The 26905-nt window shown below is 42.6% G+C and overlaps 1 protein-coding gene across 3 annotated transcripts; it reads right to left on the reverse strand.

Annotated features, from left to right (window-relative positions):
• Positions 1-5026: 5026 nt before the first annotated feature.
• LOC139457448 (gamma-aminobutyric acid type B receptor subunit 2-like) lies at positions 5027-26905 on the reverse strand. 3 transcript variants are annotated; one of them, XM_071238843.1, is made up of 8 exons: positions 26872-26905; positions 16914-17053; positions 10930-11065; positions 9515-9622; positions 9057-9179; positions 7914-8258; positions 6918-7076; positions 5027-5936 (listed from the first exon to the last, which is right to left on the reverse strand). In XM_071238843.1, the coding sequence occupies exons 2-8, from the start codon at positions 17030-17032 to the stop codon at positions 5163-5165; spliced, it is 1764 nt and encodes a 587-aa protein (XP_071094944.1). In that variant the 5' UTR covers positions 17033-17053; positions 26872-26905; the 3' UTR covers positions 5027-5162. The 3 variants fall into 3 exon arrangements, with proteins under 3 accessions (XP_071094944.1, XP_071094942.1, XP_071094943.1); XM_071238841.1 differs by lacking the exon at positions 26872-26905 and adding an exon at positions 25689-25784; XM_071238842.1 differs by lacking the exon at positions 26872-26905 and adding an exon at positions 23703-23771.

Genomic DNA, 26905 nt, shown 5'->3' on the forward strand with positions numbered 1-26905 from the left:
CGTGTGCTCCAGATGGATCTGGTGACGTGGAATGCGGTGGGGCCAGTGACCCTAACGGTGATGGTGTTTTCTCCAATCCTGACCCTGCTGGGTGCGGCCGCTACTTTGTGTGCGATGGTAGTTTCCTTCTCCTAGACAAGGGCAACTGCTGCGGCGTCACGTGGGATCAGCACAATGAGATGTGTACAAATACCGCCTGCGTACGTCTACATGTTTGTTTGTTTGAAGTGTGTTGTTTCTTGATGTCTGCTATATCTTGATGCCTGTTGTATCTTGATGTCTGTTGTATATCGATCTCTGTTGTGTCTTGATGTCTGTTGTACCTTGGTGTATGTTGTATCTCGATGCCTGTTGTATCTTGATGTCTGCTATATCTTGATGTCTGTTGTATATCGATCTCAGTTGTATCTTGTTGTCTGTTGTACCTTGGTGTCTGTTGTATCTCGATGCCTGTTGTATCTTGATGTCTGCTATATCTTGATGTCTGTTGTATATCGATCTCAGTTGTATCTTGATGTCTGTTGTACCTTGGTGTCTGTTGTATCTCGAAGCCTGTTGTATCTTGATGTCTGCTATATCTTGATGTCTGTTGTATCTTGGTGTCTGTTGTATCTCGATGCCTGTTGTATCTTGATGTCTGCTATATCTTGATGTCTGTTGTATATCGATCTCTTCTATATCTTGATGTCTGTTGTATATCGATCTCTGTTGTATCTTGATGTCTGTTGAACCTTGGTGTCTGTTGTATCTCGATGCCTGTTGTATCTTGATGTCTGCTATATCTTGATGCCTGTTGTATCTTGATGTCAGTTGTATCTCGTTGTCTGTTGTATCTTGATGTCTATTGTATCTTGATGTCTGCTATATCTTGATGTCTGTTGTATCTTGATGTCTGTTGTATCTTGATGTCTGTTGTATCTTGATGTCTGTTGTATCTTGATGTCTGATGTATCTTGATGTCTGTTGTATCTTGATGCCTGCTATATCTTGATGTCTGTTGTATCTTGATGCCTGTTGTATCTTGATGTCTGCTATATCTTGATGTCTGTTGTATCTTGATGTCTGTTGTATGTTGATGTCTGTTGTATCTTGATGCCTGTTGTATCTTGATGTCCGTTGTATCTTGATGTCTGTTGTATCTCGATGTCTGTTGTATCTTTATGTATGTTGTTTCTTGGTGTCTTTTGTATCTTGATGTCTGTTGTATCTTGATGTCTGTTGTATCTTGATGTATGTTGTATCTTGATTTATGTTGTATCTTGATGTCTCTTGTATCATGATGTCTGTTATATCTTGATGTCTGTTGTATCTTGATGTCTGTTGTATCTTGATGTTTCTTGTATCTTGATGTCTGTTGTATCTTGATGTATGTTGTATCTTGATGCCTGTTGTATCATGATGTCTGTTATATCTTGATGTCTGTTGTATCTTGATGTCTGTTGTATCTTGATGTTTCTTGTATCTTGATGTCTGTTGTATCTTGATTTATGTTGTATCTTGATGTCTCTTGTATCATGATGTCTGTTATATCTTGATGTCTGTTGTATCTTGATGTCTGTTGTATCTCGATGTTTCTTGTATCTTGATGTCTGTTGTATCTTGATGTATGTTGTATCTTGATGCCTGTTGTATCATGATGTCTGTTGTATCTTGATGTCTGCTATATCTTGTTGTATCTTGATGTCTGTTGCATCTTGATGTCTCTTGTACCTTCACGCATGCGTAACTCAAAAATGTAATGTAAGTTGGTTTGTTTTGCAGATGTAGGAGTGACTGCCCCTGCTATCCTACAGGATTCGCTGCTCCGGTGGGACTGGTACCTTTCACGACCTTAGAGTGAAGCAACAATCCATAGTTTTGACAGATGGAAGGGCTTCGTCTTCGCGGATTCAACATTTGCTTATGATGGACTATAATTTCGACTGGTTTGACTTGGTGTTCGATGCTATTTTTGCTTCCTGTCGGAGGATCGAATATATATCATTACAAAGGATATACAATAAAGACCTGCAGCCAAAGTGACATGTGTTTGGTTGTTGATTGTTGCTTGCACGACTTGAGAGGAAGAAGCTATCGGTCAACATCAAATAATGCGCAGTGAAAATTTGCATGGTATCCTTGCAGAGAATTCAGGTTTGTTTGTTTGTTGTTTAACGCCGTACGCAGCAATATTCCCGCTAAATGACGGCGGTCTGTATATAATCGATTCTGGACCAGATAATCAAGTGATTGACACCATGAGCTTCGATCCAAGCAATTGGGATACGATGACATGCATCAAACAAGTCAGCGAGCCTGACAACCCGATCCCGTTAGCCGCCTTTTACGATAAACATAATCGCCTTTTACGGCAAGCATGGGTTGCTGAAGACCTATTTTACCCCGGATCTTCACGGATCAGAAAAGTCAGGTTAACGAACAGGTCACAACAAACTAGGTCAATTGGAACGTGAACTTTGAGATACATTATCACGAGACATGATGATTTACCATTTAAATTGTATTTTCAGTTCTATCAGGCATTGTGTTAAATCCCTACATATTAGATATTAATGAATGTATTTCTTAGTAAACTAAGCCGGAAATAACAATCAGTTGTGCGCACACTCTCTACCAATCTACCGGGGACTCGGTCAAACAGACCAAATAATATATTGGGAAAGAATTCAATGATCGGATTAACTGTACCTAAAACTATATACTAAAAAAATATGTTCCAATATCGTGTTATTTTAGTATTGCGATATGTGTTTCAAATGATAATAGCCATAAGCGTAGCGCTTTGGAACAACTGGTTGTTGCCAGATATTTTATTGTACGAATGAAACATTTTGATCAGTCACCGTTGAGGCCTCCCGCGTTCCTGTTGCAGCAAATGAATTAAAACCAAACGAAATATCGTAATTAACCAAAGTTGTGTGTATCATTTAAGGCAGTCGCCTTGTTGTTGTATCTGTCAATATCCACACAAAAGAACACTATCCCCTACATCTGCATCTGGACAAAGAAACGAGTGGGAGTCGGAGTTGTTTATCGTACAATAAAACAGTGCAGGGAGAATAAGCCATGAGAGACGCAACTTGATGACGTCATATATTGGACGACGTTATTTTTCAGACTGAAATGTCCAGTGAGTTGTTCCCCATGGATGTAGCTGGACTACGCAGACAAACGCAGTGGCCGAACGATCGCATCCAAAAGTGGGAGAGATATGACACTCGGTATTGGGAAAAATGGTTCAGATAATCGACGGAAGGATTGTGGGAAATACCAATACCTAACCCACCTGTTCGTAAAATGGACTTGTCCAACATTGCCGAGGTCGGATTCTATTCAGTGAGTCATATTAATACGGGTAAATGTCGTGTCGAAAACATAGTATGACATGAACACGAATATAATATCCTCTACTATTGTCCTGTATAAATTGCGTCGTGGTTGAAGTAACCTCACCTAATGCATCCTCGGTGGTGCAGGGAATGGTATCACGATTCTGTCAGGATAAATACCATGGATGCAGTTGGCAGCGTGCGTCGTTTTCAGTCCTTGTCGCCAACAGCCATCTAATCACATATTTCTGTTCTCGCGTGATTATCTCCCCTTGGGCAGTGTGACACATGTCGCAAACACTCTGTACCACGTGACCATACATCTGCACCAGCAAAAATATTATTTACATGATTTAGTGTCGGTCTTTCTAACCAACGAATTGTTAATGTACTGAGTCTGTTTCCGGCATCCCAAAGACATGGACGCAGCCATGATCACAAGAAATGATGCCATTCATTTGGAAGATTTGTTGCCTCTCCTTTGTTTTGTTGCCATTGCGAGTGCACACAGTGAGAGCAAGACTATACTCTGTGTTATTGAAAGAAATTAAACGACCAAATTCTTCTTGGTCAAATTACCTTGTTTTGACTTTGCCAAACCGAACAGAAATTCCGATTCATATGCATAAAGAAACAGATCAGCAAGAAGGGGAGCAGAATTGTTGCCCAAGGGGATGCCTACTCCTTGCCTAAATGTCTTACCCCAAATGTTACGTAGATGTTATCAATGAGGAAGTCCAGCATTTTACACACTGTTTTCTCAGTAAACTTCAGATGGCATTTGCTTTCATCTTTCACAAATTGTCCTGAACCTCTGAGTATAAATACGTGATTGTATCTGTGTTCACCACGTTTTGTAACAAAAGCCCATTGATCGAGGAATGACGTTTTTCCTTGAGTTTGTTATGTGGGATAGTGGTGTACAAAGTTGAAAAATCAAATGTTTTGAAAGAATGGTACGTGGATTCTTTTCTGAGATTGCAAAAAGTCAAGCAAATCCTTTGAGTTTTTAGAATCCACATATTATTTCCACGTGTCCCACATACTCTCCGTGAATATAAAGAAAGTCCTTCCTTGATTTTATTACGGATTATGGTGAGTCTTTCAGACAGAGATTGGGTGGTAAATTTATTGGATCCAGCAATATATCTCTTTGAACGGATTTTTGCTGAACTTTTGAATCCAGTACAAAAGAGGAATGGCAATGTCTTCAGATTTTAGAGTCACGTCAAAAGTGGACAGTACTGATTTGTGGTTTTGGCAGATTTCTTCCTCAGTTAACATACTGGCCCTATATGTGGCATTATTTGATTTGTCATTTATTCCAAGTTCTTTGATCAAACAGTTAATGTAGTGATGCTTACACACAATGACCTTGCTAGTGGGATGTACGTGCACGTTAAACCCCATTGCACCGTATACCACGTTCTTCCCTAACCGGTAGCCTAGTGGTTAAAGCGTTCGCTCGTCACGCTGAAGACCCTAGCTTGATTCCCCTCATGGGTACAATGTGTGAAGCCCATTTCTGGTGTCCCCCGCCGCGATGCTGCTGGAATAAAACTAAAAGAACGTAAAACTTACAATGAACCGTAAACACGACACACAATTCAATATATTTTATAAGAATTTATCACAAAGGCAGTTCAGATCTGTACAAAAAAATAGCACTCAGAGGGGTGACCATACAGAGATAGACGTCATGGCGAAATTTCGACAAAGTCAAGGTCAAGGTCACATCATTGCGACAGCTCGAAACAAACTGCACAATACGTTCCACGTCGTTCTTTCAGCTGCAGGTCTTTGTTGTAATGTCACAGAAGCACACGGTGAAGGTCACACAAACGTATCACTACTCGACTGTTTATGAGACACAACGTTCTGAACACACTCCGGGAGGGGCGCGTTCTGAATCGTGTACACCTTGTCTCTGTTACTGTGCCCATGACGTAACTTCCGCCTCGCCTCGCGCCGCTGTTCGGTAACACTCGGATACAGTCTGTCGTTGGCCAGTGTGGCGAGGCTCTCGGCTGACCCGTAATGTCTTTGCTTCCTACTGGAAGGGTCAAGGTTAAACACGGAACAAGAAGAAGGGAGATAACTCGAAACGTATGAATACGTGTCCCCATTATCGTCCAGATTGTAGGACTTGGCTATTGATCCCGCGAGTTCCTGTCTGGATCTAACCGAGTCATATATCCACGACCGGCGCTTCCCGATCTGGTCGAGGTCTTTAGACAAAGAGTTCCTCAAGTTAGCACTGATGGTATTCGCCTGGGAGATGTCCTCCACGAGGGAGTTCTTCAGCTTGTACAATTTGCTGAGACTGGCCACGCTGCCCGCCGAGCTGTGGCCGCTGGAGACGCGGGCGTTGCTTCTGTAGAGAATGTCGGGGGAGGGGTGGTGGTGCATGGGGTAGTAGCTGTCGCCGTGGATGGACGATATGTCCTCGTCGTGCGGAGCCATTGTGGAGTCCTCGTCCTGACCAGAGGAGGACGACAGGTCAATATCAAGGCCGCTGTCCTGCTTGACCTGCTCCTCTGTGATCTGCAGGAGCTTGTCCCGGGCGCTGGTCAGGTGCTGCTGCAGCTCCTTGATAGTGGTGTCCTTCTGTAAACAACAACAACAGTTCCGGTAAACAACATAAGCAGCCGTGCCAATTTACACATGTCAGAGGGGTACGCAAAGTATGTGATCTTGACTACCAGTTTCATTTTTGTAGAAGCCTCGGTGGCTGAGTGGGTAAGTTCGCCTACTTCGTTGCAGGTGAGTAGGTGTCTAACTCTGAGAGTGTGGGTTCGAATCCCGGGTAGGACGCAACTAAACAAATACCAGAATGTTTACTTTACTAAGGAAGTGTTATCCCAAATCTAACATATGTTACATTTGACCACTTTCTAGATGGCATTGTGTATTCATAGCAACAGTTCCGGTAATAAAACCACAGTCCTTGTTTTAGCCCATTTATGCCGAAAGGCCAGACAGGGTAACAACAAGTACCATCTTTTAACGTCTTTTGGTATGACGCGGCCGGGGATCAAACCCCGGACCTTCCGCTCTACCACTAGACCACGGAGGCGGTCGTTCCGGTACGGAAACCTAAGATAACACGAACCTCACTCGCAGTGACATACAAAACAAGACCGCCTAAACAGAGGCCACAATTCATTGTGAGAGTAACTCATGAGTACTTGGACCCGTTGTGGATCCCAGTCGCAGATTGGATCATAGTAGGAACCTTAGTTTGTACATGGATTACCTCCCTTCTTAAGGAATCACGTCGAGAAAAAACTAAAATAATGTTCTACTGAGCGTTTAAACCAACTCACTCACTCACTCATTCACCCCTCCACCCACCCCAGCACCCAGATATTTTATAAGCTCTCGTTATTTCATATTCCTCCAAACACTCGAAAATAGTCATCCGTGAACAGCCTCAAAACTTACAACATTTTTGAACACAGGCATTTGCACTTGATACATGTATTGCGTATTTGGCACATCCCTGCCTGCCATAAGGTCAACATCCACACACAGAGAACACAGACACAGGGGAGATAACTGAGCCCAATCAAAGTTGTCGCCACTTACCTCCTGCAGCGATTTCTTCAGAGCGAGGTTCTCTGTGACCACGTGATATAGCTCCTCCTCCAGCTGTTCAAAAGACTGCAGCCCATTGGCCAGTTTGTGGTCAGTCTTGAGGCTCACCCGGAAGTTGCTGTTGTCAGGATTTTTCCACCATAGAATCACCTGAAGAATTGAGGCCACAGTTAAAGAAAACTGCAATTGAATCTGGTTCTGGCTTTGTTGAATGTTGCTTACAGCCGCCATGTAGCAGTTGACATGTAAATAATCGAATGAGGCCAGTGGTTGATATTATGCGCAGCGATGTCGGTGTACAAAGACAGAGAGGCACACGTTGTGATTTAACACTCGATACGTGTGGACCAAATCTCTCTGGTACATCTAATTATGTCAGACTGTCAAGTGTGGCATAAAATGTTACTTAAGAGGTGTCTGTGTTATTATTTGCTATAGTGTTTCCTACAAAGTCGGGGGGCACGGGTGGCCCAGTCGTCTAAGGCGCCGCGATTCGCTGTATAGAGTTGCGTCCCTTGGGCACGACAGAAACCTATGATTGTGGGTTCGAATCCCGGTTCGCCCCAATTATGTTCCTAGGTTTGTCAGCACCATGCCCGTGCTCGTGGGTTTCACCGAAGTGGTACACGTCTTAGACCTGCATCACTTCGGGCTTTCCTCCCACATTAAGCTGAAACGCCGTGATATAATTGGAATACTGTTAAAATCGGCGTTAAACCTAACTCACTTCACTTAAATACTAGTAAAAAACACTGTTCACTTTTGTTACGCAAATAATAAGCAGTACTATTTGTTGTTTGACTGGATTACGATAAGATTGGTTTAAGGTAAGGATATATATCATTGCACTGGGGATATGGTGGGGGAGTCGCATTGATTTTGAGTTGCATGTCTGGCTAGGAGTCAGCTGTAGTATTAATTTGGAGACGTATTAATTTCATGATCGACAGAACGTCCCACAGCTACAGATATGATGAGTGGAGTTACCTTGGGCACGAAAACCGAGCACATTGCCACCATATTGCACAGCCAGATGGCGAAAATGACGCATGCGTAGACAGCATTGGGCCAGGCCTGTAGCATCATTCCAACCGACGTGGCAAAGGTTGCCATGGTAACAGTGGTGAGAGACGTCACGATGATGGAGCGGGCGTCGTTCATGGAGGGGAGCATGATGTTGCGGGTTTGCCAAGAGAGGTACAGGCCGTACAGGAGGAGGATGGTCTTGAACGTGAAAATTCCCGCCATCCACACGTCGGAGTAGTCGGAACTGCAAGACCGCACGTGTACAATATCACTTCCGGTGATTTCGAGACTTCCGCCTTCCACTGCCTGCAAAGAGAAACAAAAGGTTTACAATATCATAAAAAAAGCCGAGGGGAAGTGTTTTATCTAACTTATTAACCCGAAAAAAAAGAAACTTTAAACAACATTTATCAACATTCATTTCAATAATACTTTCCATGAACGTTTTGAAACGGACGTAAAATATCTGTTGCTGGCGTACGGTACTTGAAAAAGATATTCTTAAAAGCATCGTAATTATTTATGAGCGCCTCTGTGGCTTAGTGCTGCATACACAACTTCCTACACACATTGTTTCTACTGACCTTTCGCCTTTCCATCGGTCAGTACACAAGAGTAACTGTCCTTTATCAAAGGGAAGCTACTCTAGCCCTAGTCTTTGAGCCGTCACGTTTTAAATATCCTTAGGTATGTCACAGTTTGACCCTGTATATCAGACTATTCATTTGATAATGATTGGAATTATCCTTGCAGTTTCTCCTGATTCCCGATGGTTAATTCTGAATGAATCGCCAAGCGACAAGAACGACACCGTGTTTGTTTATAAACACTGAAAGTAGTCCCTAATTGATCTTTGCTATTTGCATCTATATCCGCATATGACTCCAACGGAACGGGGTTGTTTGACAACAGTTCATATACATGGAGCAAGCAGTCACCGTACCGATGCATGGAACCATATCGCGTGACTTGGCTGATTGCCTGTCCCCATACCTGGATAACGTGGATCTATGCTCACAATATCAATCTCTGGATTGTCTTTTCCAGACTCGATTATTTACAGTACCCTGCCTACACCCCTCCCTGTACTGCTGGGGTACCTACGTGTTTGAACATGACGGAGGCCCGGTACTGCAGGGGGTCGACACCTTGCCACACGCCCATCAAGGTCACGTCCAGCAGGAGCAGACAACTCGTCATCACAAATAACTTCTTGTCTCGTATAACCTGTAACAATGGAACAGCGTCAAATAAAGAATCGGTTATAATGCGTGTGTTTATTATTTCATGAATGTTGAATAACTAGTTATCACGTTATCTATCTATCTATCTATCTATCTATCTATCTCTCTCTCTCTCTCTCTCTCTCTCTCTCTCTCTCTCTCTCTCTCTCTCTGTATATATATATATATATATATATATATATTTATATATATATGTGTGTGTGTGTGTGTGTGTGTGTGTCTGTGTGTGTGTGCGTGTCTGTGTGTGTGTGTGTGTGTGTGTTCAAGCCTTATAATGAGACGTAGTTAGTTACGTGTTCCTATGACGGGGTGACTCACCACTCGCCTGGTGGCGGCTTGCTGGAAGATGCGGTGAACACGCCACGCCTTGGCAAACATGGGCCCAAACACCAGACTGGTCGACAACAACAGGATGCCGCCACGGATCTAAACAAATAAACAAATAAACAAATAAACAGTTCGTCAAGATGTGCATGTGACAAACACAGCGCCCAAACAATGACGAACGTGTCACCAACACTCACTCAAGAAAACCTAGACATTTTAATTGATAATCGTATTTCAAACAGTTAAACCTCATTTATCCGGACGGTACGGTTCCCAGTGAAAACGTTGCGACTGACAAGTTTCCGGATGAACGAGTCGTGAGTGCGTTCTAATGTTCCTTTGCTGCTGTATAAACGTTCACCAATAGTAATCGTCCGCATTTTGGGGGTTAGCGAAATAACGAGGTCCAGAGTAACGAGGTTTTGCTGTATATATTCTTGCCTCATAATAAACCGCAACGTCTACCGTCGCAGCTAACGTCATCTGTCACAGATTTGTTAACGTCTACTGTCACAGATAACGTCTACCATCACAGATTTCTTAACGTCTACCATCACAGATTTCTTAACGTCTACTGTCACAGATAACGTCTACCATCGCAGATTTCTTAACGTCTACTGTCACAGATAACGTCTACCATCACAGATTTCTTAGCGTCTACTGTCACAGATAACGTCTACCATCACAGATTTCTTAGCGTCTACTGTCACAGATAACGTCATCCGTCACAGATTGGTGAACGTCTACCGTCACAGATAATGTCATCCGTCACAGATTGGTGAACGTCTACCGTCACAGATAACGTCATCCGTCACAGATTGGTGAACGTCTACTGTCACAGATAACGTCATCCGTCACAGATTGGTGAACGTCTACCGTCGCAGATAACGTCATCCGTCACAGATTGGTGAACGTCTACCGTCGCAGATAACGTCATCCGTCACATATTGGTGAACGTCTACTGTCACGGATAACGTCATCCGTTACAGATTGGTGAACGTCTACCGTCGCAGATAACGTCATCCGTCACAGATTGGTGAACGTCTACCGTCGCAGATAACGTCATCCGTCACAGATTGGTGAACGTCTACTGTCACAGGTTGATGAAACGGGAGGGCGGGAGAACATAGCTTGTCTTTCCACTATTCTTCCTGTTTTGACTTATTCAAAAGCAATCTATGCTGGATCTATAGAACTTAGGTGAGTGAGTGAATGAGTATGGTTTTACGCCGCATTTGGCAATATTCCAGCAATATCACGGCGGGGGAAAACCGGAAATGTGCTCCACACTTTGTACCCATGTCGGGAATCGAACCCAGGTCTTCGGCGTGACGAGCGAACACTTTAACCACTAGGCTAATCGACCGCCCAACACGTATCTGTTTTGAAGAATTGTCCCAACTCACCTGGCAGACTCGAGACACAGCGGAGAGATTTTCGGCGAGAAAGAAGTCCAGGCCGAACAACACACATGTGATGCTGATGAAGATTCCTCCGAGGGCAATGAGGACGTTGAGGTTAGGGCTGGACATCTTGATGATCCTACACACACGAACAACATGTCAGACACAACCACATCAAACAACATGCCAGACACAACCACATCAAACAACATGTCAGACACAACATCAAACAACATGTCAGACACAACCACATCAAACAACATGCCAGACACAACAACATCAAACAACATGTCAGACACAACCACATCAAACAACATGTCAGACACAACATCAAACAACATGTCAGACACAACAACATCAAACAACATGTCAGACACAACCACATCAGACAACATGTCAGACACAACCACATCAAACAACATGTCAGACACAACCACATCAAACAACATGTCAGACACAACCACATCAAACAACATGTCAGACACAACCACATCAAACAACATGCCAGACACAACCACATCAAACAACATGTCAGACACAACCACATCAAACAACATGTCAGACACAACCACATCAAACAACATGCCAGACACAACCACATCAAACAACATGCCAGACACAACCACATCAAACAACATGCCAGACACAACCACATCAAACAACATGCCAGACACAACATCAAACAACATGTCAGACACAACCACATCAAACAACATGTCAGACACAACCACATCAAACAACATGCCAGACACAACCACATCAAACAACATGCCAGACACAACCACATCAAACAACATGTCAGACACAACCACATCAAACAACATGTCAGACACAACCACATCAAACAACGTGTCAGACACAACCACATCAAACAACATGTCAGACACAACCACATCAAACAACATGCCAGACACAACCACATCAAACAACATGCCAGACACAACCACATCAAACAACATGTCAGACACAACCACATCAAACAACGTGTCAGACACAACCACATCAAACAACATGCCAGACACAACCACATCAAACAACATGCCAGACACAACCACATCAAACAACATGTCAGACACAACCACATCAAACAACATGCCAGACACAACCACATCAAACAACATGTCAGACACAACCACATCAAACAACATGCCAGACACAACCACATCAAACAACATGCCAGACACAACCACATCAAACAACATGTCAGACACAACCACATCAAACAACATGTCAGACACAACCACATCAAACAACATGTCAGACACAACCACATCAAACAACATGTCAGACACAACCACATCAAACAACGTGTCAGACACAACCACATCAAACAACATGTCAGACACAACAACATCAAACAACATGTCAGACACAACAACATCAAACAACATGTCAGACACAACCACATCAAACAACATGTCAGACACAACCACATCAAACAACGTGTCAGACACAACCACATCAAACAACATGTCAGACACAACAACATCAAACAACATGTCAGACACAACAACATCAAACAACATGCCAGACACAACCACATCAAACAACATGTCAGACACAACATCAAACAACATGCCAGACACAACATCATCAAACAACGTGTCAGACACAACAACATCAAACAACATGCCAGACACAACCACATCAAACAACATGTCAGACACAACCACATCAAACAACATGTCAGACACAACCACATCAAACAACATGTCAGACACAACCACATCAAACAACATGCCAGACACAACAACATCAAACAACATGTCAGACACAACAACAAACAACATGCCAGACACAACATCATCAAACAACGTGTCAGACACAACCACATCAAACAACGTGTCAGACACAACAACATCAAACAACATGCCAGACACAACAACATCAAACAACGTGTCAGACACAACAACATCAAACAACATGCCAGACACAACCACATCAAACAACGTGTCAGACACAACCACATCAAACAACATGTCAGACACAACCACATCAAACAACATGTCAGACACAACATCAAACAACATGCCAGACACAACAACATCAAACAACATGCCAGACACAACCACATCAAACAACATGTCAGACACAACCACATCAAACAACATGTCAGACACAACCACATCAAACAACATGCCAGACACAACCACATCAAACAACATGTCAGACACAACCACATCAAACAACATGCCAGACACAACCACATCAAACAACATGTCAGACACAACCACATCAAACAACATGTCAGACACAACCACATCAAACAACATGCCAGACACAACCACATCAAACAACATGTCAGACACAACCACATCAAACAACATGTCAGACACAACCACATCAAACAACATGTCAGACACAACATCAAACAACATGTCAGACACAACAACATCAAACAACATGCCAGACACAACAACATCAAACAACATGCCAGACACAACCACATCAAACAACATGTCAGACACAACCACATCAAACAACATGTCAGACACAACATCAAACAACATGTCAGACACAACCACATCAAACAACATGTCAGACACAACAACATCAAACAACGTGTCAGACACAACAACATCAAACAACATGTCAGACACAACATCAAACAACATGCCAGACACAACATCAAACAACATGTCAGACACAACCACATCAAACAACATGCCAGACACAACAACATCAAACAACATGTCAGACACAACCACATCAAACAACATGTCAGACACAACAACATCAAACAACATGTCAGACACAACCACATCAAACAACATGTCAGACACAACAACATCAAACAACATGCCAGACACAACAACATCAAACAACATGCCAGACACAACAACATCAAACAACATGTCAGACACAACCACATCAAACAACATGCCAGACACAACCACATCAAACAACATGTCAGACACAACCACATCAAACAACATGTCAGACACAACAACATCAAACAACATGTCAGACACAACAACATCAAACAACATGTCAGACACAACCACATCAAACAACATGCCAGACACAACCACATCAAACAACATGTCAGACACAACCACATCAAACAACGTGTCAGACACAACCACATCAAACAACATGTCAGACACAACCACATCAAACAACGTGTCAGACACAACCACATCAAACAACATGCCAGACACAACCACATCAAACAACATGTCAGACACAACCACATCAAACAACATGTCAGACACAACCACATCAAACAACATGTCAGACACAACCACATCAAACAACATGTCAGACACAACAACATCAAACAACGTGTCAGACACAACCACATCAAACAACATGTCAGACACAACAACATCAAACAACATGTCAGACACAACAACATCAAACAACATGTCAGACACAACCACATCAAACAACATGTCAGACACAACCACATCAAACAACGTGTCAGACACAACCACATCAAACAACATGTCAGACACAACCACATCAAACAACATGTCAGACACAACCACATCAAACAACATGCCAGACACAACCACATCAAACAACATGTCAGACACAACATCAAACAACATGCCAGACACAACATCATCAAACAACGTGTCAGACACAACAACATCAAACAACGTGTCAGACACAACAACATCAAACAACATGCCAGACACAACCACATCAAACAACGTGTCAGACACAACCACATCAAACAACATGTCAGACACAACCACATCAAACAACGTGTCAGACACAACATCAAACAACATGCCAGACACAACAACATCAAACAACATGCCAGACACAACCACATCAAACAACATGTCAGACACAACCACATCAAACAACATGTCAGACACAACCACATCAAACAACATGCCAGACACAACCACATCAAACAACATGTCAGACACAACCACATCAAACAACATGCCAGACACAACCACATCAAACAACATGTCAGACACAACCACATCAAACAACATGTCAGACACAACCACATCAAACAACATGCCAGACACAACCACATCAAACAACATGTCAGACACAACCACATCAAACAACATGTCAGACACAACCACATCAAACAACATGTCAGACACAACATCAAACAACATGTCAGACACAACAACATCAAACAACATGCCAGACACAACAACATCAAACAACATGCCAGACACAACCACATCAAACAACATGTCAGACACAACCACATCAAACAACATGCCAGACACAACAACATCAAACAACATGTCAGACACAACAACATCAAACAACATGCCAGACACAACAACATCAAACAACATGCCAGACACAACAACATCAAACAACATGTCAGACACAACCACATCAAACAACATGCCAGACACAACCACATCAAACAACATGTCAGACACAACCACATCAAACAACATGTCAGACACAACAACATCAAACAACATGTCAGACACAACCACATCAAACAACGTGTCAGACACAACCACATCAAACAACATGCCAGACACAACCACATCAAACAACATGTCAGACACAACCACATCAAACAACGTGTCAGACACAACCACATCAAACAACATGTCAGACACAACCACATCAAACAACATGTCAGACACAACCACATCAAACAACATGTCAGACACAACATCAAACAACATGTCAGACACAACAACATTGTCACGAGATGTCCCCAGCACCCCGTACATGACGTCATGCATACGAGATGTCCCCCTCCCCCCCAGTACAACGTACATGACGTCATGCATGGGACGCCACGAGATGTCCCAAGCATCCCGTACATGACGTCATGCATGGGACGCCACGAGATGTCCCCAGTACCACGTACATGACGTCATGCATGGGACGCCACGAGATGTCCCTAGCACAACGTACATGACGTCATGCATGGGACGCCACGAGATGTCCCTAGCACAACGTACATGACGTCATGCATGGGACGCCACGAGATGTCCCAAGCATCCCGTACATGACGTCATGCATGGGACGCCACGAGATGTCCCCAGTACCACGTACATGACGTCATGCATGGGACGCCACGAGATGTCCCTAGCACAACGTACATGACGTCATGCATGGGACGCCGCGAGATGTCCCCAGCACCACGTACATGACGTCATGCATGGGACGCCACGAGATGTCCCTAGCACAACGTACATGACGTCATGCATGGGACGCCGCGAGATGTCCCCAGCACCACGTACATGACGTCATGCATGGGACGCCACGAGATGTCCCCAGCACCACGGACATGACGTCAGAGATAAACCGAGGATTGGGTGGTGACAGCTGATTGCGTGCCATTTTTTTCAGCTTGATTTTTTTTAATTTTAACTTTTTAATTTTTGTTTCATTTTTGTACTGGTTGCACCCATTGACATATACACTGCAGTTGCAGATGACACGGTTCTTTATCATGGCATCAGATAATATACAGGTTATGACACAATGACCATGAGAAATAATCTATTCTGGAACTTAAGTTGGCTGAACGTTTTGAAAGGACATTGTATTTCAAAGAATTCCTGCTGCAACAACCAAAACGTTGGTATACGCTTAGTGGATATACTTGAATGTGATAGAATTAAAAAGAATTAGAATTACATTTATTGGATCGTTTTTTCTGTGACAGAGACCAAGAAGAATTAGTCGCCTGGAAAAGTTCATTCTTAATTCGAATTTATCTTGAAGCCAACTTTGAAGTTCAGATATGTATTACCTTGCTACACAATCTGAAAAAAATGAGAAGCAGTTTCTTGAGAAGCTGAACAATGGCTACAGGTGTCGTAATCCGCGTATCCTATTTTAAAGTCTAATGTTTGTTGGCAGAATATAGTAGGATGTAATATTGAAACCATTGAAGACTAGTTTATGTTGTGTATCGAAGTGACATGTGTTACATAGTTGCCCTGTTGCCAGGAAACAATCATTGGTATCATCGTCTCACTGCTATAAAACACTTTGTTCCTGACTGCGGCGTACAACAACATGCCTTCACTCACCTGGCATGTCTCATACGGATGTTGAAGGTGAGGAAGGCGACGGAGATCGCCAGGCTCGTCAGTCCCAGGACCCACGCCTCGGCGACCACGCCCACCGACAGCCCCCGTGACTCCATCATCTTGGCAAGACGGCGGCAGAGCTGCAACAATACAGGTGTGAATGAATGGACCGCAAGCGATGTAGGAAGATCCCCAAACCACATCTAGACAGGAATTCAATTCAGTTTATTTATATATAACTGTAAGGCCTCAGGCCCATAGTATACATGACAATGTGGAAGCGGTTAAAAATATTACAAGGATTCATTACCTTATAACATGCATCGTCTATAAACAGAGACAGATTTCGAATAGTCTTTTTGCTCACATGTGATATTTAAGAGATAAACTTGTATTTATTTGGATGTACATAGTGTTTTTGTTCAATATATGTTTTCCGTAAATTATGATATCTACAACATACAAGTAAACAGTAAAATTCATCTTCGATGATATTTAAGGAACATTGTTTACAAAAAATTTAACATGATGATATTTTTTGTGCCTGTCAACTTCAATCATTAACCTGTGTGAACTGTTTCTAAATTGTGCAAAAGATATTCTGCATTTTCTTATATCTACATCAGTTAAATACTTTACTGCGTATATTTGCATTTTAAGATGTCTATAATATTTGCATTTGCCAGAAACATCTACAGTATATCTCCAAGTTTGAAAGTACATGTCAAAAAACGTCTGTCTTATCTTCGATATGTTCGAACATAGCATGATTCTCTAAGAAACTTCGGTTGTCCTCAACGGTACCATACCCACATTAATACAGTAGGAATTACCTCTAAATGGCAACAACATGCGACGTCGACAACAAAAGCACGGCTGATTGACATTGACAACTGCGATACATTCAAGGTCATCGTGTACAGCTAGAGGTCATGTCAATGATCACGCACGTGTTGCTGACACAAATGAGCAGTTCACTTCACCTGGGGTCAAACATTACCCAAGAACTCCCATGATTCATGTGCACAATTATAAACTAGGATGCTAGTTGTGCAATAGTCATTGTTATACAGCTAACGATGGCAGGAGCTCAGTCCGATCTCAGTCAGGCGTGGAGTGACGTCAGTGTGTTGATCGTAATAGCCTTGACATGAACAAAAGTAACGTTAACATGATTCGAGGCCACGTTACACAGCGTCAGGTACATTACTGCAGGGTTCTTTGTTTGTGTGTTCATTTGTTTGTTTGTTTGTTTGTTTAACGCAGCATTCAGCTGTATTCCAACTATATGATATTTATAAATTATCAATGTGATATCCAGTGATTGACAGAATGAGCATTGATCCACGCAATTGGGATACGATGACATGTATCAACCAAGTCAGGGAGCCTGGCCACCCGATCCTTTAGTCACCTCTTAGGACAAGCATAGTCGCATCTTACGGCAAGCATTGGTTGCTGAAGACCTAATCTACCCCGGATCTTCACGGGTAACAGTAGGAGACAAGGATCAGCATAGAGGCCAATGAAAACAGGGGGGTCAGTTTCATTGCAGCAGTTGCAACCATCGCCGTCTGGTCAACAATGTCTGCAGTAAAGAAACTATCAAAAAGAAAGATATGCTTTCTCATTTGATTTAAGGAATGTCTTCGTGAAAATGATGTTATTCCTATCAAGAGTCAGGACCGACGCGACATAATGTGATATACTGGACAGGTCGGGTAGCAGACATAATGTTACACCTTGTAGAGGTCATGGTACATGTCGGTGACATCAGTCTATCATGGCACAGAAACCTTGGCATGGTGACTGCAGGCTACACAGCGAATAGATCAGAATACGCAGCTCAGTGACCACTGAATACCCCCGCAATGTCAGACCGGGTTAGAACTGGTTTTCAGCAACCCATGGTGGTCGTAAGAGACACGGTGATGCAAGTCATGGTATCTCAAATGCGTTAATCTATACTCGTGATTGTCACGATTATTTCCAGACCGCCGTCATATGGTTGGAATATTGCTGAGTGCGGCGTTAAACAACACGCAAACAATACAACTTCTGCTAAAGCTGATAACTCCGTGTTATTGAAATAAACAGGGTACATCCTAAATCTTTGAGAGAACTTAGCACACACTGAAACCCTGGCTGACTGGCTAATGGCGGCATGAGAAGACTTCATCGAACCATACAGATATATATGTACATAGAGAGAGAGAGAGTGAGAGAGAGAGAGAGGGAGAGAGAGAGGGAGAGAGAGATAGAGAGAGGGTGAGAGAGGGAGAGAGAGTGTGTTTACTTTTTGCACTTACTAAGCGCTCACCTGATGAAAGAGCAAGAAGTAGCTCTGAAACGTCCTACAAAGAATAAAATAAGTACTTTCCATAAGAACGTGTCATGTATTCATGTTCTCCCAACTTTTAAATGCCTATCAAAGACTTCATGTTATCCAGGTAGCCGTTTTAAACTAACGAAGACCAAATGAGAGGCCAGGTGGCTCACAATGCAACACTAAATCAAACCCCCCCAAAAATAAAACATACAATTTGTTAACTACCTTGTTGAAGAGAGTACACTCCTACAGCTGTCGTCAAGTATCCCCAGACACACTCTGCTGTCCATAGCGTGTGACGTGACCAGTGGCCGACCTTCTACATATAACCTTGGTAAAATTGACCGCTCAAACAATCGCAGTTTAATCCAAGTGTAAGCGATAGCTCAGAGCTAACAGCACACACGGAAGATGGGCTAGCCGGAGGCTGGGTGATGCTTCAGGCTGTAATTGCTATTGTTGTATCAGAAATCCGCCTAATCGTAATGAGTGTCTTCTGTTATATTTCTGCCAATATTTGTCAGTGGTGTCAGATGGCGTATTGAGGGTGAAGGACACATCAAAGCGAGGCTAAGATGGCGGTGTGTATGTGTTATACGTCAAGGTGTGAAGGCGGAGTGGTGTTTTAATACTTATGTCCCGCGGGGGGTATTGTTTGAACAAATATAAACTAATCCCTTCGCTCTTTTAGATACTCATCCTCCCTGTCAGTTCCTCACGCGGCTGTTGTGTCATTACATCCGACCTATCAACGACCAGCGTCTGCCGTCATAATGGAAACATCAGCGGCCATCTTGCCTGCCGGGGTGTGCACAGCGCATCTACCTTATTGTTTTATTGCAAAAAAATATTGTGGCTATGTTGCATCACCGGTCTGTAGTATGTGCGATATATAGAATACAGAACGTGGATACGTTGCATCATCAGCTTGTAAAACCTGCTGCTAGTTTGTATATTCCAACTTACTATATATGTTATTGTAATTGTTTACGGTTGTATATAATACTCTTAGTTTATAGTTTGTTTTGTCGTTTGCTTGAAAGTCTTTCGTAATTCCGCTTGGAATGGCTCAACTTACTTTTAAGAATGTCTGTGTATAATTTTATGTATCAAGTGTTGAGGTGTGACTTTAACAAAGTGTCTGTCTGTCTGTCTGTCTGTCTGTCCGTGAGGTTAAAGGGTTCACTCGCTGCGCCAAAGTCCTGGGTTCGATTCCACAAATGAAACAAAGTGAGAACCTCATTTCTGGTGTCCCTGTCGTGATGTTTCTGAACAGTCGCTGAACTCAACACGCACTGTTGCGTCGTGGTTGAAGTGGATAATATCTGGTTGGAAACACGTGATCACGCATATTTAATTTGACTTTGTGAAAAATACTGTTTTGAAGAAATTATTAGTGGGTTAAGAAAGGAAGTTCCTTGCTTAGTGAAGATGATGTAGCGCATGTCGATGTTGTTGTCGTTGTCGTTGGGATCAGGCAGCAGACAGAAACAGCAGCAGACAGTTGCGATATTGTTGCGATGTTGTTGCGATGTTGTTGTGATGTTGTAGTGATGTTGTTGTACTGGCTGTGATGTTTGCCGCTATTAACTTAGCCCGATGACGTGAAGGTCACCTGAGCTCCATAGTCATCCATAGCGGCCTCGGGTGACCGCCATACTCAACACTTCTCATATTTTTTACAAAAATAGTTCATTGCCCTTCACTTAACGCCCATTGTCTTGTGGTGCTTAACATGTTTGCAGACAAACAATGGCCCGGCTCGCCAACAATGTGATGTTGTCTTCCTGTGTTTGCCAACTCGACTAGTCCCCCTTGAACACCGAGGATGAGCAGGGAGGACACACAGCTCGTTGACATCATCCTGGCTCTCGTGTGGAATCCCGGGATTTGCCTTGAGAGCGTGTGTTCAGGACGCGGAGTAAATACGTCAAATTGAGATACGGCACGTAATGATGGTCAAGGTCGTTAACACAGAGACGTGAGTTGTTGCATCTCATTAAACAATATGAAGATGTTGTGTGCAGTTTGTTTGTTATTTAACGCACATAATCCAGCTATGTGACGGCTATATGTAAATAATCGTGTCTGTAAAAAAAGACATTGTTATCCATACATTCTGTCTACTTTGTCATCCGTCAACTTCTAAGTATTGCCTATCAATCAATTGATTCTGGGCCAGATAATCCAGTGATTGACATCATAAGCATCGATCTATGCAATTGGGATACGTCAGCGAGTCTGACCACCCGACCCTACCACTCTCCTCATACGACAAGCATGGGGTGCCGAAGACCAATTCCAACTGGCATCTCCACTGGGGTATGTCGTCCGGATTAACAAGGTTCCGGATGAGCAGATCATGGGCGTGGCCATGTACTGGGGATATATAGTCATTAGGAACCTGTTACTATATATAGCATCTTGGATTTATATTCAACACTGCGCGCGCTGTTCCAAATTCAACTCACCGTGGTTGAATAGACAGGTATTATTGAAATATATGTGATCCCCTAATTACACCATCAAATAGGACTATATTAGTGTCATCGGCTAGCAAAGAGTGAACTTGTTTTTAATTGTGTCGACACATGTGTCAGTCTGTCGGACATATACTCATAAAAATAAAGAACGGAACACATCAAAATATTCCTGATCGGAGACATTAATATGAAGTATATATTTAAACGAAGAGTTTTAGAAGATTTAGACTATCTTCTTGGTAAAGTAATTGTCAAACCACATGTCAATGTCAGTATACATATTTATTACCTATGGAAATGACTGAGTTCATAATATCGCATGTGCATTAGTATACATGCGAGTATAATAATTTCTTTATTTCTCATTATTTCTTAATTCTTTTGATCTCCCTTTTAGGAACATGCACCGATCACGACTGCCGTATTAGAAAACCATAATTGTTGAATGACATCAATAATCTTCTAGTTTGACGGCATTCCGACCTCACGTCACAATGGATGGATGTCAACAATGCCGTCCACAACAACACACTGGAGCGCGGAAGTGATATTTGCACGAGTGCACTTCGATTTTATGAACTCTGTTATTTCTAACCTTATAGGTAATAAACATATGTATGTCATCAGCAACACGTGATGCGGTGTTCCGTTAATTCTTTTAATCAGTATCGATACATTTGGAAGGAAAGTGCCTGCCAACATATATTTTTTAAGCTTAAATGGTGAGCAAATACTACCCCTTACGTTGCGTGTAGAGTTTCATGAAATTTGTTTCTTCATAAAGTTTATATCATAAGCGCAAATAACACCTGGCAATAAAGGTACGGGTATTACAGTTTCGTAACCGTGTTCCACGTTGACCAGAAGATCATCTCAACTCCAACAATCTACACAGAATGTCAGCGCAGTCAAATTAATTTTAAATATTGCTCATCTATCATTAATATCAAAAATATCAATCTGAAACACATTCGTCGTATCGGAGGACGTTTACTCGTTATGGTATCATTGCACATGTATCATCACAAAAAACACTAAAGTCTTCACCCGAGTTCAAGTTCTTTGGTTACCATGGTCACTGAAGCATTGTCAGCCGTACCAGCCGTACCATTATGACGTCATCTGTCACGGACACGGGTTGTGTCTAGAGTCATGGAGTCTAACATGACGATATTTGAACCGCCTATTTACACGGGCAGTTTGGTCTGTGGGTCCTGTGTCCCCAAACGCAGGCCGCAGGAGCACTGACGCTCTGCTCTCGGCACAACCTCCCCAGGTGGTTAACACGATACAGTACACACGGGGGACCTGTAGAATAACGCACCCATTGAGGCAGCTGTATCTGAGGCTAGCTTGTTCTACATAAACGTAGGTACCCATGCTGATATGACACAAAGATGTGCTGAGAATGCTAAATCTACCCGTATTTCAGCGGTGGGACTTGACCTGAACACTAAACTCAACACGGAATATATGAATAATAATCAATCCTGCAGCCTTAAAAAACGTGGCGTTTCTATATGTAAGGTAAGAAATAATGCTACAAGTATCTCACAAAGCGTTGTTTCCAACATCAAAGAAATCCGTGTTTTTTATACACCGGTTCAAAAGCACAGGTGACAAAAGCCGTTTCCGGTAATGTAAGTGACATATGTCATTGGTGTATGACATATATGTCATAGGATCATGTCAAAGATAATTGATGTAGTTAAATAACAGAATACTTTTAGTAATTCAACAGCCACTTGAGGGTGTAAAAGGATTTCGTTATTGACCTGTTCCTAAATGTAGTGCCAAGTTCAAAAAGGGTGTTGACAACTATCTCTTTTAAATATCAGCGATCTCCGCCAAGACTACCGCATGGTCGTCGTCTCCTTGTCGATATCCGCTGGCTGTATGAGAAACTATTCAATAGGTTCATATATGAAACTGAAATAATGAAATGAACCGTTCTGTTGTGTGGTCACATGGGCCTACCTTGGTAGAGAAATGGTTAATCCGTACACAGGAACCGAGACCCGCACCAAGACGTCTGGACCGCGGACATCACACAACACCCCAGAAACTGGAACTGCATTCATTGCGCATGTGCAGTAGGGTTTTGCCGCGGATGTAAAGGTGTGTTCAGGAAATGTTTACAAACAAGCGAAAAGATGACATCGTCCCCGCGCTGGCCGTCATGTTGTCGCAGTGGTACTGTGTAACGGTGGGGCGACCGACGTGGACGCGGGGACGATGGTGTCTTCTGTTTGTTGAATCCTAAACATCGGGAAGCGGGACTTGGGCCGGCATCATTGACGTCAAGCAACGGCAAACATTCAGTTGTAGCCCGGCGCCAAATAAATCAAATGTTTTCTTGGGGAATACTGAGTACTTGGGCACAAGAAATAAATAGGACATATAAAAATATTAAATACAATTTGTTTTTCAAGTTTTTAGATGTCTGCTGGTGATCCAGTAAATCCCAGTCGCTGAATCAATATGATGTGATTTATCTGTTGTGCTGTCGGCCGGTTGGACGTTCAGGTTCACATGGGATGGAGACAGAATTACCTCCTGGTTTGTTTTCATATCACACGAGGATTTATTAAATAAATATTATATTTATTCAGTACTTGGCTCGAGGGGATCCGTTAAGATTAACTGTAAATCTTAATGCCGCTATATTCTCACGACCTATACTTCAAAGGAATGCTAGTTCTAGTAGTTTAATCGCGGTATTGCGAAATGGCGATTCGTTTGATTCATCGGTTCCAAGTAGCCCCATGATGTTCCAGACAGCCCCCAGACCATCTAGAGTGCGGTATCTACCATATAGGTATTGTGTACATCTACATACAGACACGTGTGCCGTGAGCTATGTATATCAGATATACAGCGCTATACAAGTTGAAGCCCGCAGAGAATGGCCGCCCCCCCTGAAATACGTTTATTGTATCTGTCAATGACAAGCACATGCAGAACACCGGAGTATATGTTTAGATGGGTAAATAATCATGATCAAGCAGTTTTTAATGTTCACCGATTCTATAGACGTTGATGATGGTATTAAGGTTCAACTCTATAGTTTAGTCAGTTTGTGTTGTGTCTCTATGGTTACAAATGTCACGTGACCAGTATGTGTTTTACTTCCACATTGAAGCAGTCAAAAGAAGAAAGATTAAAATTAATTTGGTCATTGAAATTGATATTGCAGTCTCGTCGTGCTTTGGTGTATTTGTGTTTGGTTTCAATCGAGTGAGTTTCACCAACTTGACTTTAACAAGATAGTGTTTGTAACTTATCCAAGCTCTACCAAACAAGTCATCATAATAGCACGGCGTCTTGTGTTGTTTTCACTGTAGCTGTTATTCACGTTATGATCTCTCACTGGTGGTTTTCAAGAGTGAGTGAGTGAGTTTGATTTTACGCCGCTTTTAGCAATATTCCAGCAAAATCACGGCAGGGGACACCAGAAATGAACTTTACACATTGCAACCATGTCGGGAATCGAACCCGGGTTTTCGGCGTGACCAGTGAACGCTTTAACCACTAGGCTACCCGACCGCCCCCGGTATTCAAGAAATAAAGTGTAGTGTATATATGTTAACACGATACATCTTCTACTGCGTCAGTCATGGAAGTCGTGACACTTTATGACATATGAAGTCTTGATCATCAGAATGAGTTGAATACAGTTGTAGAAGAGACAGTTCAAGTTCATGATTCGCGACTAAATATGAAATTAGTTCACACATATATTATACCACATAGAATATTAACGTCAACGATAGAGAATAACCACTCTCGATTATCTGCCCAAACAGATTCTATTGAGCGTAAAAGGCAAAATTGCGTTAAAAAGTATATGAATGAGTCAATGAAAATCAGTGACACCAGGTGTTCGCGAAAAAAGGTAAGCATGTCCTGCTCTACAAGTAGAACCCGCTACATAATTTGCATAATAAGTAAAACAGAACATACCTTATCAGCAGCTGAATTCTACAAGTGTAAAACGTGAATTCTACAGGTGTACGACGTGAATCCTTCAGGTGTAAAACGTGAATTCTACTGGCGTAAGACGTGAATCCTACAGGTGTAAAACGTGAATTCTACTGGCGTAAGACGTGAATCCTACAGGTGTAAAACGTGAATTCTACTGGCGTAAGACGTGAATTCTACAGGTGTAAAACGTGAATTCTACAGGTGTAAAACGTGAATTCTACAGGTGTAAAACGTGAATTCTACTGGCGTAAGACGTGAATCCTACAGGTGTACGACGTGACTTGACGGGTTGTTAACTGACAGGTAGATATACCCGGCCACCCCTATATACAGACACCCCAGATCACACGGCAGCTCTGTTAAAGCACAGCTCTGAGTGAGTCGCGCAGATCAGGGGCAGAAACAACGCTATTGTTGTTTGGAATTACATCACAAAGTCTCGTCACGCGCCAGGGAAATGTTGATCTGACGCGCGTGCAATTACCGTGTGTTGTGTGGCGCTCCGACACCTGTGTGTTTACACAACACGTGACTTGTGGCCGTCAACAGGTGTTGGTCTTGCAATCAGTCAGTAGTTTGTGCAGGTTCATGTAATAATATCATCATATATACCCCTACTCACGGGATTAATGAGCGGATTAGGTTATATTTACTCAGTGAATATGGCAGAGAATTGCATCGTTATGTCACGCACTGTCACTCCTGACCAGAACAGGGAAACATCGGCTGGAGGAACGTCGTCTCTTACAACGAGTATGGCTATTCACGGGTCAATCAGTGGTTTGTCTGGTTGTTTGGTTGAGACAGATTTTGTTTGTTTGTTTGTTGTTTAACGCCGCACGCAGCAATATTCCCGCTACATGACGGCGGTCTGTAAATAATCGTGTCTGGACCAGACAATTCAGTGATTTACATCATGAACATCGATCCACGCAATTGGGATCGATGACGTGCATCAACCAAGTCAGCGAGTCTGACCACCCGATTTCGTTAGTCTCCTCTTACGACAAGCATAGTCTCCTATTACGACAAGCATGGGTTGCTGAGGACCTATTCTACCTCGGATCTTCACGGGTCGGGGGTGAGAGAGAGTTGCTATTAGATTAACACATAGCTCAATTTTGCATCTTTAAATGCTGTATCTTCTATCTATAGTACTTACGGTTTTAACATCACTCCATGCTTGTCAGTATTAG

This window comes from Haliotis cracherodii, unplaced genomic scaffold, assembly GCF_022045235.1.
Source record: "Haliotis cracherodii isolate W230 unplaced genomic scaffold, xgHalCrac1.p SCAF_12, whole genome shotgun sequence".
NCBI lineage: Eukaryota > Metazoa > Mollusca > Gastropoda > Lepetellida > Haliotidae > Haliotis > Haliotis cracherodii.